This window comes from Culicoides brevitarsis, chromosome 2 (genome assembly GCF_036172545.1).
Source record: "Culicoides brevitarsis isolate CSIRO-B50_1 chromosome 2, AGI_CSIRO_Cbre_v1, whole genome shotgun sequence".
Taxonomy (NCBI): Eukaryota; Metazoa; Arthropoda; class Insecta; order Diptera; family Ceratopogonidae; genus Culicoides; species Culicoides brevitarsis.
This window is the reverse complement of record NC_087086.1, coordinates 32,767,869-32,782,470: the sequence shown is the minus strand read 5'-3', so window position 1 is coordinate 32,782,470 and position 14,602 is coordinate 32,767,869. Positions and strand designations below refer to the sequence as shown.

General features: G+C 24.7%; 1 protein-coding gene across 1 annotated transcript in view; it reads right to left on the bottom strand.

The window, feature by feature from the left end:
• LOC134831312 (potassium voltage-gated channel subfamily H member 2) overlaps nt 1-14,236 on the bottom strand; it is a 127,800-nt gene extending 113,564 nt beyond the window's left edge. The window contains exon 1 of the mRNA XM_063845018.1: nt 13,912-14,236. Within this exon, the coding sequence (XP_063701088.1) occupies nt 13,912-13,987 (76 nt within the window). The 5' untranslated portion in view covers nt 13,988-14,236. The remainder of the gene's footprint in view (nt 1-13,911) is intronic.
• Between the last annotated feature and the right edge of the window lie 366 nt (nt 14,237-14,602).

Below are 14,602 nucleotides of genomic sequence, written 5' to 3'. Positions count from 1 at the left end.
ACAATTGACTCTGTCACTCGCCATCATTTATCATTATTACGCGTTTAAAAGACCTGTCTTCCCCTCGTTTGACATTTCCATCGTTTTATCCGTTCACCGTTCATTCATTCACTCACTCACTGCTCGCCCATGAGCAAATAAATTACTTTCATAATCGTCCAAGCTCGTAAACTCACGTGAATATTTTTTTTTTCAAACATCGCCGTGGAAAAAAAATATTCCGAGCTTAGCCAGCAATAAATAAATCAAGTTAAATATTTTGTGTGTGTTGAAAAGCGTTTACAGCGGGAACAAACAAGAATAACAACAACAACTAGAATAAAAAAAAAGTTGTACGTTTGTTGTAGTAATCGATAAATTGTTTGTTTGTACATTCGAGAAAGTTCGTTTTACGGCAAAATAACGGTCAATTGATCACAATTAGTGTCATGTTTCTATTAATAAAATGTTTTAAGGACATGATTTTCATCTTTTTTTCTGTGTTGCGGTTGGTTGTGATTTTTCATGTGAGGAGAGTTGCGTTGGAAGGACGTTCACACCTTGATCCTTGATGTACTTTTTTTTTTATCATGAACAAAAAAAAATCAAAGTTATTAAGAAGTCATTAGTAAAAAGTACCTGGCGTTGACATTTTTTCTATTTTAAAGAAAAATTTGTCATGAAAATTTGCTGCAAAATTAATTTTAGAGTTAAAAAAATTTAATAAAGAAAATAAATAAATTAAAAAAATAATTTTATTATTAAAAAAAATATTAATAAAATAAATAAAAAATAAAAAAATAAATAAAAAATAATTAAACAAATATTTTAAAAATTTAAAATAAAAATAATTTAAATTAAATTAATAAAAAAAGGCTCTTATTATTTTTTTATAAATTAAATTAAATTTATTTATTTTCGATAAATTTGAAAAAAAAAAAAATGAAATAAAAATAAAATAATTTTATAAATTAAAAAAAATGATTTTATTTTTAAAAAAATATAAAATAATTAATAAAATAAATAAATAAAAAAAAATTTAAAAAAATATTTTAAAAAATTTAAAATAAAAAAAATTAAATAAAATTAATAAAAAATCGGTATTAATATTTTTTTATAAATTAAATAAAATTAATTTATTTTAAATTTTTTTTTATTTTTTTAAAAATATTTAAATAATAAAATTTTTTACCTATTACTTTAAATATCTACTGTTAATAAATAAATATTTTTTTTTATTAAATACTGATAAAAAATTAATTTAATGACCTTACTTTGATTCGATTTTAAATTATTTTTTTTTAATAATTGAAAACTATTCGTAAAATTAATAAAAAAAAATATTGACACACTCAATTTTTTTGTTCAAATGATACACGAAAAAAGAAAATCTTGTGCCTTGACCTTTTCTAATAATTTTCCTAATTGCATAAAAAAAAGTCTCATCTACTGCAGTACAGTCTGGTCGTGACGTGCATTTAATACGTCTTTCTTCTACATTTTTTTCATATTTTTTTCTAATTTTTTTGTATTCGCAAAAAATTTCTTTTGCAAAACATTTTATGATTCACCGAAAGTACTTAAACTTGATGATGATGTTGGTGGTTGTGTAATTCCTTGCACACAAGTTCACATTTGCTCCGCTCGAATTGAACTTTTTTTTCTTTAACGAGCACAAAAATATGAAACACACTCGTTATTATTTTTATTTTCATTTCAAAAGACATTTCAATAAAAGCAAAGGAGACATTTTCCTCTCATGTCATCGCCATTAATATTGATTTCCTCCTTGGTTTATATTTTCCTTCCCCCCGATGAATGAACCCGATTATTAAGACATCATCGAACACGTGTAAGACACGACGTGGCGTGAGATTTATTGATGATTGCTTGAGAACTTGTAATAAAGAAAAAACAATAAGAGACGCAGATCATGCAATCACAGAATGCGATCCATCCTTGGGAAACCGCGAAAATTGTCTTTTGAAACACGACAACGGAACATTTTTACGACCGCAATGTGTTGCATGATTGTTTAACATAAATATTACGTTACGTCTCAGTTTTTTTTTTTTGCTTCGCGCGGTTTCACGTGTCTGTTTGTTGTTGGTTAATATAATAATAAACAGAAAAGCAGCAGCAAAAAAAAAAGGGGAAATGGTTTACTTTCACATATGAATGTGTGTTACTTTGACATTATTTTTAACGCATTTCGACAAGTTTTTCAAGAAAAAATGCGATAATTTGTCCTTTTTGTTGAATTTTGCATGAAAATCTCGGAAAATTCATGAAAAATTTGTTTTTTTTTAAATAAATGGAAAAAATTGATTTTTTTTAGAAATTAGGAAAATGAAGGAAATTCACGTAATTTTAATAAAAAATAAAAATCTTAAAAATAACTTAAAAAAATAACTTAAATAACTTAAATTTTTGGAAAATTTATGAAAATTAAAAATTTCGGAAAATAAAAAAAAAATATATATAAAATCAAGAAAAATTAATATTTACGAAATTAAAAAAAAAAATAAAATTCAAATTTAAATAATTCAAAGTACAAAAAAATATTAAAAAAATAATAGGTACAAAATTTATAATTTAATTTATTTATAAGTCAAAATTAGGTATTAAAAATTTTTCAATAAATTTTTATATAATTATTTTTTATTATTTTCAAAAAATATTTATGAACGTTTAAAAAAAAAATTATTCATTATAAATTTAAAATTCTATTAAAAATAATAATTATTGAATTAAAAAAATAATTTTATAAATAAAATTTTAATTTGAAAAATAATGAATTAGGTACCAATTATTTATTTTAATTTTAATTTTTTTTAATTCAAAATTTTTATTTAAATTAAATAAAAAAAATTAAAATATTTTGATTTGATCCTTCCTTAATTAATATTTTATTTTTCTTAACAAATTTTTTGAATTTTTTTTCAATAGTTTTTTTTCAATTCAAACTAATTAAAAAAATAATTATTTTAATGATTATAAAATTAATTGATTTATTATTTATTTTGTTGTTTTAAAATTATTTATTTTTGATTTTAAAAATTTTGTAAAAATAAAAAAAAACTCCACGAAAAGTTTTATAAATTTCTCAAATACGATTAAATTGTTAACTTCACAAAAACTTTTAAAACTTTTTTTTTCTTACTTAGAACTCGTCCTCAAAACAAAGGAAAACTGCAAGAAAAGTTTGGAATTCGGTGCGGAACACACACATTAGTTAGCATAATTCAAAACAAATGCCGATAAAATCTTCTTCGTTCAACGTCGACGTGGATAATTTTATTATTGCTTTGCCTTACTTCACTAATACCCCGTCATTATCGTTGTTGAGCCTCACCAACATGTGTGTTCGCTATGATGAGGTGAAGTGAAGCAAAATGAAAGGAAAGCACATTAACACCTTTTATTAGTGAGAGAGTTAAAGAGTTAGTCGTCGATTGTTGCTCGCACTCAACAATATGTGTGAAATTTTTGCACGTTAACGCAGCGGATTATGAAAGTCTGAGGCACTTGACCTCAATAAAAAATATTTCTCGTGTGTTTGCTTGTCAGTAATTGTTTTTTTTTTTGTGTGGATATTTTGCGGATATGTAGAATGGTTGTAACGAAGTGTTTTGTGTGGTGATAAAATGCATCAAAATCGTAAAAAAGTCATTTTAGTCAATTAATTTTTATAAAAGTCAAAGACAAACCAGTTTTTTTTTTTTTTTTGAATTTTTTTTCCATTATTAAATTTTTTTTTTAACTAAAAGAATCATGAAAAAAATCTTCATTCGTTCAAAAGCCTTCAGTGAGATAAGATGGAAAAAAAATTAGTTCAAAGTCTGCAATTTATTATTTGAGTGATGTCAATTTTGAGGACTTGATTGAACAAAATGAGGATATTTTAGTAGTGTACCTATTGGGAAATAAGATTGACAGTAAACGTAAAGCAATTATCAAAAAATTATTTTCGAAATTTTTTGAAAAGATTGTTTTCGTCTAAAAAAAATTTCATTTATTTATTTATTTTTTTTGATTTAATTTATTTTTTAGTTTTTTAATTTAAAAACAATAATAGTTTCAATAAAATGTATTCCAAATTTTTAACATTCGTTTTATTTTTTAAGTTTTTATTTTTTTTTTTTCTTAATATATAAGGCTGAAAATAAAAAAGGCAAATAAAAAAATTAAAAATTTTTTGACATGTTTTTTTTTATATAAAGTAACCAATTTTTAACATTTTTTTAAAATTTTTCGGTTTTTTTGTTATTTTTTTTAATATTATTTCAAATTAAAAATTTAATTAAAAAAAAAATTCATAAAAAAGTAAATTATAAAACAATTTGAAAAATAAATTTTGTAATTTAATGAAAAATATTTTTAGAGAAGAAAATTAACGTTCAAATATGATTTTCGGTACAAAAATGACTCAAAATAAAAAATTAATTTTTTTTTATGAAAATTTCTTTAAAAGTAATAAAAAGAGACCAAAAAAAGTCATTTTCGGTTATTTTTGATGAGATTTTTAACATTTTTTTGCCCCATTGCATTTTTTGACTTTTAAAATGGGGCAAAAATCTAAAAAAAAATCAAAAAGTTATTTTCGTTGATATTTTCTTTAAATTTTATTTTAGAATTAATTTTTATCAAAAAATTATAATTTTTCACAATTTTCAGAGGAAAAAAAACAAAAAAAAAATCTTCAAAAATTTTTGATTATCTGCAGCTATTTGTAAAAGGTATCATCGCACTTCATTAAAAACGAAACGTACCGCATTTCCGTGCAAAACACTCCTGACCTTATCTCACATTTTCATCACTTTCACCGCAAACGTTTTGCACCGTTGCAAAAACGGATGTTCATCCTCCAATTAAGGCGCAAAGTAAGCGAACGAACCTTTGTTCCGCAAATAAAATTCAATTTTACTCGGGTCTTGAGGGCGATTTATGTGCGACGAATGTTAAGCGATCAGCAATAAAATAAAACTAAATGACGTGTTACAATTATCTGATTAAAACGCCTGTCATGGGGATCTCGTGATGAGTCGCAATGAGCAACACGGAAAAAAACGTCCTTTGAGATTTCTCTAGCAATTTTTTTATAAAAAATTAAATTAAATTTAATTGATTAAAAATTTCCTTGGCAACGTCACAAAAGAACCCTTAATCTTCGGAGCTTTACACTTTTCCGATGTTTATTTAGGAAGTCTTGCTCCCACAAAAAACACTGATAAATAAAAAGCGATCGTTATTTTGATTGCTAGTTGTTGCCACTCCGTAAGTGCAGTTATTGTACGAAATATTAACCTAAAAACGTTCTCGCAGTGTGTGACCGACAACCAACGACGACGACGCAACAACGTGGCAATACTCGTAAAATTTTAATGAACATTATTATTTCTCTGTGGGATCAACGACGACATTAAATTTCTACAAAACAACAGGACATGGAGTACAATCAGCAGAATGGACGGCTGTCGACTCGGGTATGAAAATGGGTTTTTTAGCAGAGAGAATGAGAGGAAGAGGAATTTTCATATTGGTTTCTGGGTTAGAGGAGAGGACAAAATAATCATAACTTTTATGTGAGGAATTAATTTTCGTCAACAGAGAATATAAAGTTTTGACGAGTCAGCAAAAAACTCTTGGGATCTGAGGCAATTTCAAGCACTAATTGATGGAGTGATTTTATGGCAGTCAATTGATGGGATTTTTTAGATTTTTTTTTTGTGAAATGTGTGAAAAATTGATTTTTTTTTTGTTAGGACACGAAACAAAATTTATAGAAAGATGTGCATTGGGTCAAATTTTTAAAATATGCAAATTTTTAGAATATGCATTGGGTCAAATTTTTAGAATATGCATTGGGTCAAATTTTTAAAATATGCATTAGGTCAAATTTTTAGAATATGCATTGGGTCAAATTTTTAAAATATGCATTGGGTCAAATTTTTAAAATATGCATTGGGTCAAATTTTTAAAATATGCATTAGGTCAAATTTTTAGAATATGCATTGGGTCAAATTTTTAAAATATGCATTGGGTCAAATTTTTAAAATATGCATTGGGTCAAATTTTTAAAATATGCATTGGGTCAAATTTTTAAAATATGCATTAGGTCAAATTTTTAAAATATGCATTGGGTCAAATTTTTAAAATATGCATTGGGTCAAATTTTTAAAATATGCATTGGGTCAAATTTTTAAAATATGCATTGGGTCAAATTTTATGCAAATTTTTAGATTAAAATTAACGCAAAATATTTCAATAACGGTTAAAAATATTAAAATTTCAAATAACTTGCTTCTAATTCTACAAAAAAAAATCTTCAGATTGATTGGTATGAATTATTTTTTTCCTTTCAGAATAAAATATTTTTTCATTTTTATTTTTTTTTATTATTTTTCAGATCTTACAGGAAATTATTTTTGATTTTTTTTTCAAGTTGAAAAATAAAAAAAATAATAATTTTTAAAAGTTTTCTTTAATATTTTTTTCTAAGTTTAAAGTTATTCAAAATTTCAGTACAAAATTAACTAAACTTAATTAAATTTAAGTTAACATTTTTCATAAATATCCTTTTGTTTTTTTCCAACTCTCAAGATCCACAAAAACTCCTGTTTCGTTCAGCAATTTTTTGATAATTTCTTCACGTTTACTGCTAAAATTATTTTCATTTAAATCCAAAATCATCAAATCCTTATTTTCTTTAATCAACTCCTCAACATTGACGTCACTCAAATTATTGCTCTCCAAAAATACGAACTTCAAATTTTTCATGCCTTTGAGAAAATTGACATCTGTCAAACTATTATTTGATAAAATTATCGTGTGAATTTTTGAATTTGCAATGAACAAATTTTGATCAATTTCTGATAATTTATTTCCTTTGAAAGAAACAAATTCCAAGTTTTTATTTTGTGAAAGAACTTTAATTGGAATGCTTTTCAAATTATTGTCATCAATTGAGATTTCTTTAAGATTTTGACATTTTTCTAAAGAATTTTCTTCTACAATAGAAATTCCAGTCTCATGAACTCCAAAAGTCTCTAAATTAGGAAAAGTTTCACAAATATCGTTTGTTAGTACTTCAATCGATGAATTTTCGAACCAAAAATGTTTCACGTTTTCTATCTCCGAATTCCATAAAATGTGAAAATTTTTTTCAGAGATGTTTCTTTGAACATTTTTTAAAATGCAGGTTTCGTCATCAAATTCAAAGCAGTTATAGGTTGGAATTTGTCCTTTGGTCACTTGAAAAAATAAAATTAATAAATTAAGAATTTTATAAAGAAATATTTTTTTTGCCATCTTGTCTCACTAATAGCTCTTTTACGAATAAAGAAATTTTTTGATGATTCTTTTGATGAAAAAAAAATCTTCTAACGGGAAAAAATTAAAAAAAAACTGGTTTGTCTTTTTTTTTTTTAAATAAATTAAATAAAAAGAATTTTTGTACGATTTTAATGCAAATTTTAGGCAATTTAAATTTTAAATTTGCTCCAAAGTATCAAAAAGTTTAAAATTTACGAAGAAACAACTAAAATCACTCAAATCCATAAAAATGCACCGTTTAAAAAACACTCACGTCCATTCTGACACAAATTAAAATTAATGTCATTTTTAATTTTATTGAATTCCATCGCGTTCGTTGCCACGGATCATTTTTCAGCAATAATGGTGCTTCAACATTACTTTCCTCGTTCGCCACTTTGTAGGAATTTTCATCTACGAACCTTTTTTTACATTTACAACAACAACAACGAGACGACAGACAAACTCATAAAAGAAATCCTACAATGAACAACAAAATTACGCTATCATTCTCTCATTTTTCTGCTTATTTATTCATGTCTTCATCATAAAAAGATGCACTTTATATTTAAAGATTGCACGAAAAAGGAACGAGATTACGTCATTTATTTTTCATGTTATTTGATCCATAATTTCACGTTTGCCAAGATTAAATTCGACGAGAACAATGATGATGACATAAATGACGACGACAATCAATAACGAACACGTTGCCTGCCTCCGTTGTCCTCGTCGTTGTCGTCGCTGAATGCCAGATAATGGAGTAGAAAGTTTGTTTGTGTGTGCGAATATTTACTCAAACACAAAACTATAAAATAATATTATAATATAACCTCGAAAGGAAGCAGTTTATACCTTTAAAATTTTCAATTTAATTTTATATTTTTTTTTGGGTTTGTACGATCCTGCCGAAGTAAACAACATATTTTGATGTCGTGCACGGAAAATGCACAGGACGTATCATCATCAATTCTACACATACAAGTAGCTACACAGACAATAAATGGATTTCAATGTAAGCTTGCCTCTGATATGATAAAATGGGAGTGTAGGTATGTAGTTGAGAAAGTTTTTTGCTGTTTATTTGATGATGCATGCGAAATTGTTTTTCATTTTTTTCGTGTTTGGGTTTGTAGAGTGACCAGTTTTTCGTTTTACAAGAGTTTTAAAAGGATCTAAGAAGTCACGTGACTCATTTGAAGAACTTTATGAAGCTTAAAAATTTTTAAATGACCTTGAAATGCTCTTCAGATGATTTCTAAAGTCACGTGACCCAAGAAAGATACTTCGTAAGACTTCAGGATACCAAAGTGAGTTTCAAAAGCTCTTAAATAGTTCTTTGAAGTCACGTGACTCAACAGAAGACCTTCACGAAGCTAAAAAATTCTTAAATGACCTTAAGAAGCTCATCAGATGATCTCTAAAGTCACGTGACTCCATTGAGAAACTTCGTAAGACTTCAGAATACCAAAATGAGTTTCAAAAGTTCTTAAATAGTTCTTTGAAGTCACGTGACTCAACAGAAGAGCTTCATGAAGCTTAAAAATTTTTAAATGACCTTGAGAAGCTCTTCAGATGATCTCTGAAGTCACGTGACCCAAGAAAGATTCTTCGTAAGACTGCAGAATACCAAAATGAGTTTCAAAAGTTCTTAAATAGTTTGAAGTCAGCTCAACAGAAGAGCTTCACGAAGCTTAAAAATTTTTAAATGACCTTGAGAAGTTCTTCAGATGATCTCTGAAGTCACGTGACTTCAATAGAGAAACTTCGTAAGACTTCAGAATACCAAAATGAGTTTCAAAAGTTCTTAAATAGTTCTTTGAAGTCACGTGACTCAACAGAAGAGCTTCACGAAGCTTAAAAATTTTTAAATGACCTTGAGAAGATCTTCAGATGATCTCTGAAGTCACGTGACCTTTTTAAAGAACTTTTAAATCCATTCAACGTCTCAAAACTATCCAAAAACCTGAACTCCCTCTGCAAATCGTCACAATTTACTCATGGCATTTACCCGAAAAACACAGCTTTTATTGTGTCATGACTCATGACATGACACCCTCGTACTCGTGCGAGTAGCAGAGAGTAGCGAGTAGTCAAAGTATCAAATTCAGGTCTACAAACTTTTTCACGTTTTCTGTGTTTTGATCATCATTCATTTGTTATTGTTGTTATTTTTGGCTTGAGTTTCGAGTTCATCGTTCATGGCAAGTAAATAAACATATTTAATCAGTGTGTCATGCCGAGTGTATATGGCTTGTGCAATAACTTTAAAATATTAAAATCAATCCTCCTTCCATTGTTCGACGAAGCAACAAACTGGGACGACATAGCCAGAAAAAGTCAACAAATCAAAATTTTATTGCCTTTAATACGGCTTTTATCTCTGTTTTTATTTCATTATTTCAGTCTTCTCCGATTGCAGGTGAGGAGGAAAGTGAACGGAATAAATGCACAGGATATGAAAAATTATTCCGTTCTGATGAAAAATAATCGTATTTATTAAAATAATGTATGAATGTGCGCCGAATGCTTTTTTTTCGACGTCGTCGTTGTTCTCATCGTATGTGATATGACGAACGAGATAAAATTACAACATAAAAAATTTATTAGTCGCTGCTGCTGCGAAATATTTTTTTTCATTTCATTCATAAATTAATAAAAATTTCTCGTGCGATTCAGACTTCAATCAGATTTTTATTGTTGCGAAATTTGTGTAAATCTCCGGAAAAGTGAGTAAAAGTTCCTCGGTCATCATAAATCTTTGTTAAAAAAAAGTGACCGCTTAATGTATTTTAAAATCAATTTCCGTGCCAAAAATCATTTAATAAAAAAAAAACGATTATTGAATGGAGTCCAATATGTCGTTTGTTTGAATTTATCCAGAAATTCACTTGTAAATTCATTTAAAATTCAATAAATTTTCGGCTGAATTATCGGTCCAGCTGTTGGAAGGGTGATAAGTAATGTGCACAAATAAATTTTGAAATTTAATTTAAAGAATTAAAAAAAAATTAAAAATATTATTTAGAAAAAAATCGAAAAGTTATTTTTCAAACAGATGTTCAAGAAAAAAATTATAACATATATTTTTTTCTCTTCGAATTTCATTGACTATTTAAAAAATACATGAACAAAATTTATTTATTTATTTTTTTAATTTGAAATTTTATTTAAAAAAATTATTTTAAATAAATACTTATTTTTTTATTTGATAATTATTTAATAATATTTTTATTTTTAAAATTAATTTTTAATTACAAAAAAAAAATATTAATTTAAAAATTAAATAAATATTTAATTTTTATAAAATTAAGGAATTAATTATTTATTATTTATTTACATTTAGACCATGTTATTTTTAAAATTTTTAATTAATGTAAATATTAATTTATAATTTTATTAATTATTTATTTTTTTTTTAATTTTCTGAAAAAATTTATGAATTTGACAGAAAATAATATTATTTTTAAAAAAATTTCATTTTAATAAAAAAAAAATATTTTAATAAAAACTTTAAACTGACAAAAAATTCTTTTTATTTTAAATTAATTATTTTATTATTTAATTATTTATAATTATTATTTTTATTTTAATTTTATTATTAAAAAAATAAACTTTCTGAAAAAAAATTAAACTAATAAAAAATTGAACGATAAAAAATGCTATTTTGCAAAACAAAAAAAAACATTCAATAAATTTCGCTTAGATGCAAAATTGAATAAAATTGAATGCAATAATAATGAATATTATTATTATGCAATTGAAACGCGGCTGTTTTGTTTCTCTCGCTGTTCCTTTTTGCCGTTGTTTTATGATGTTTTATAATAAAATGCAATCAAAAATAATAATAAAGTATTACTGTTTATAACAAAAAAGACGCAAGAAAAGTAGTTTTGAAGAAAAGTTTTATTTTTGTGCAAATTATTATGATTAAAATTTATTTCCAGCGAAATTTCTTGTTTGTTTTTCCTCTTTTAAAGCATTTTTGAGGTGAATTCACTTCATACTTTAAATCGCCACTTGAAGCGTTTACCGTAACAATTATCTCCTTAATTTTCCTCTTGTCTCTTTCTCGCTCACTTGAACAATAATAAACTTTATAATTGACTAAATGAGTCGCATATGGCCATTTTTTGCTGCCTACTGTGATTTTTTTTTATTTTCGTTCGTTCTTCATCATATTTATCGTTGTCCACGCTCGTAGTCTCATTACTGCCGCGCGCGCGATATACGAAAAAGTACATAGAACCACGTGCACGAGCTTTTTTGTGGATAAAAGCATGAAGAAAAAAAAAACTACTTCGTGCCAGAGATATCGATTATTTTGTCGCATTAAAATATATTCCACTACCGATTTTTTTTTTCATTCGCTTTTTTTTTCGTTCAGGTATTTGTGAATAAAATTTTCCCGTTTTGCCGTACCGAGAGACTCGTTTTGTGCGGTTTTCATTTTATTTTTATTATGGAAGGACTAAATTTCCGTTTTTTCTCTTCGCCGATAAACGACAATTGTCTGTTGCCGGTTTTTTTTCTTATCTTTAAAGAAGAAATGCAAAAAAAAAAAAATTATGAAAAAGACAATCTGGTCACATATTTGAACTAAATTCGCAGCAGCTTTAAAAGTTTTCTTGGGAGATTTTCAACGCGACAAAAAAAGATAAATTTTCATGAAAAAAAAAACGGAAGAATTTTTGCGTCACATATCGCGTGATTTTAAAAAATATTTTCCTCTCAAGTGCTTGGCTTTAACTGGTGCGAGTAATTTTGCGACAGAATCAAGTAATTAAATAATTGTTGGTAATTTCCGTGTACTAAATTGTGTTGTTGAAAAAAGTGAATGTGTGAGCTTGTGTTTGTCCCTTTATTACTGTAATTTAGGACAATTTGAGTTTTATTTCCTTTTTTTTCTTGTAAATTCGTGTGTCAAGTGAATATTTTTTATTTTTGTTGAAAAAAAAAGCTGGATAATCTTGAAAAGCATTAAAGATACAATTAGAGAAGAAAAAAAGGAGTGGAAGTGACAATTAAAAGTCGATTTATTTTAAAAAGTTGCAGTGAAATTGTTGATTCGATTAAAATAATTTTACATCATGTAACATGACTTGTAAAATTTATTTTTAAGACATTTTTAAAAATTTGATAAAATAAATATTTTTTTTAATTGAATAATTTATAAAATTAAATATATTAAAAATAAATAAAAATAATTTACGCAATTAATTAATTAAATAAATTTATTGAATTATTTAAATCAATTTAAAAAACAAAAATTAATAAACAAGCGTAGGTATAATTTATTTAAATGAATTAAATTAAAAAAATAATTAAAAAGTTGAGAAATTAATTTAAATTAAAAAAAAATAATTTTCAAAAAATAAAAATAATTGAGAAATTTAAAAAATATGTATTAAATTCTATTTTTGAAACGTTTACAAATAATTAGAAAAAAAAATTATAAAGAAAAAATATTATTAAAAATTTTAAATTTTTATTTAAAAGATTCATTTTTGGAAATTGTTTAAAATAATAAATTAATTATTAAATTAATTTGTTTAAAAAATATATTGAATAATAAATTAATTTATTAAATTAATAAATAAAAATAATAAATTAGTTAAAAATAATTATTTATTTTAAAAAATATCAAATTACAATTATTAAATTATAAATTGATTAAACAATTGAAAAAAAACTATTTTAATTAAATATTTTATTATTTTAATTTATTTTAACTAAAAAATTAAATTAAAAAAATTAATTTTAAGAATGTGAAAAAAATATTTTGTAAATAAAAAAAATATTTTACAATTAAAAGAATTTAAAAAAAATAATTTAAGAAAACAAATTAAAAAAATAATTAATAAAATAATTGAAAAAAAAATTATTTTAATAAATATTTTAATTTATTTTAACTAAAAAATTCAATTAAAAAAATTAATTTTATCTTTAATTATTTTAATTAATTATTTTATATTTTAGTCAATATTTTTAATATTTTAATATTTAATTTTGAATTTGGAACGTTTTAAAAAAGAAAAATAAATAAATAAATTTGATAAATAATTGGATTAATTAATCAATTCAATTAGATAAAAAAATAATTTAAATGTCTTAAAAATTTAAATAATGAAAAATTTTAATATAAATTTACTAAAATATTTTATAAAAATAATAAAATTCCATTTAATTAAATAATTAATTTTATTTATTAGTTTAAACATTTTTTCTCTTCAAAATAAATTTTATTAAATTTTAAATTGATTTGAATTTAATTTATTTTTCTTTTATTTCATCTGAACAACTTAACATCCTTGAAATACTCTCAACACAAATTTCTACATTTTTTTTTTCATTCACTCAACTCTAACCGAGCTTTTGTTGATTCACCCTTCATCGCCGGAAAATATCAATTACATTTTGTTTGCAGATCCACTCAATTTATTATCCTATCACCAATTTCATTATACATTCACACAAACACACACACACACATAAAAAGCGCACATCCGTTATTGCCCATGTCCATTTTTATTTTTATGCTTTTTTTCGCCATTTCAACTCATTTCAACAGAAATCCGCAAAGAAAAAAAAATAAATAAAATCGCACAAAGTACTTACTGTGTGTATCAAACTTCCTGATTATCGTTTCAATTAGTGTCGCTCTTGGCGCAACATGTCCTCGACGAACCGGCATTTTCGTTGATTTCTCGTCGCCAAACGAAAAAAGGGAAAAACCATCAAATGATTAATGAAAAAATTAGATTTTTTTTTGCGTTGTTTCACTTTATGCGTTTTTTTTTTATTATTTTTGCGTTTTAAATTTTTCGGGCACTAAATTGATCCATTTTGCGTTGTTGTTGTTGTAAAAAATTATTGCATTGGGCACGAAAATTATAAAAAATTATTTTTTCAAGCAAGGCAAATTTCTAGGCATTTTCAACACTTTCTTGGTCTCTCTTTTAGATTTTTTTATTTTTTTTATTATTAATTATTTTAAAAGCCACTAATTAAGCAATTTATCCTATTTTATCCTTATTTCTATTTATTCAACATTTTTTTTTACGCCGAGCAACTATTGCACAAAAATTACTAATTATGATAATTAATGATAAAAGAAGAAGAAAAGGCGCTTTCTTGTCTTTTCGTTCACTTTAGAATCATTTTTTACAATTTTCTGTGTTAATTTTTATCACAATTTATTTTTTTTCTTCTTAATCCTTTGTATGAATCCATTCCTCGAGAATACTGCAGAAAAAATAAATTCCTGTAAAGAAACAAAAAAAAGAATTGTTAAAAGCTTAATTTACGG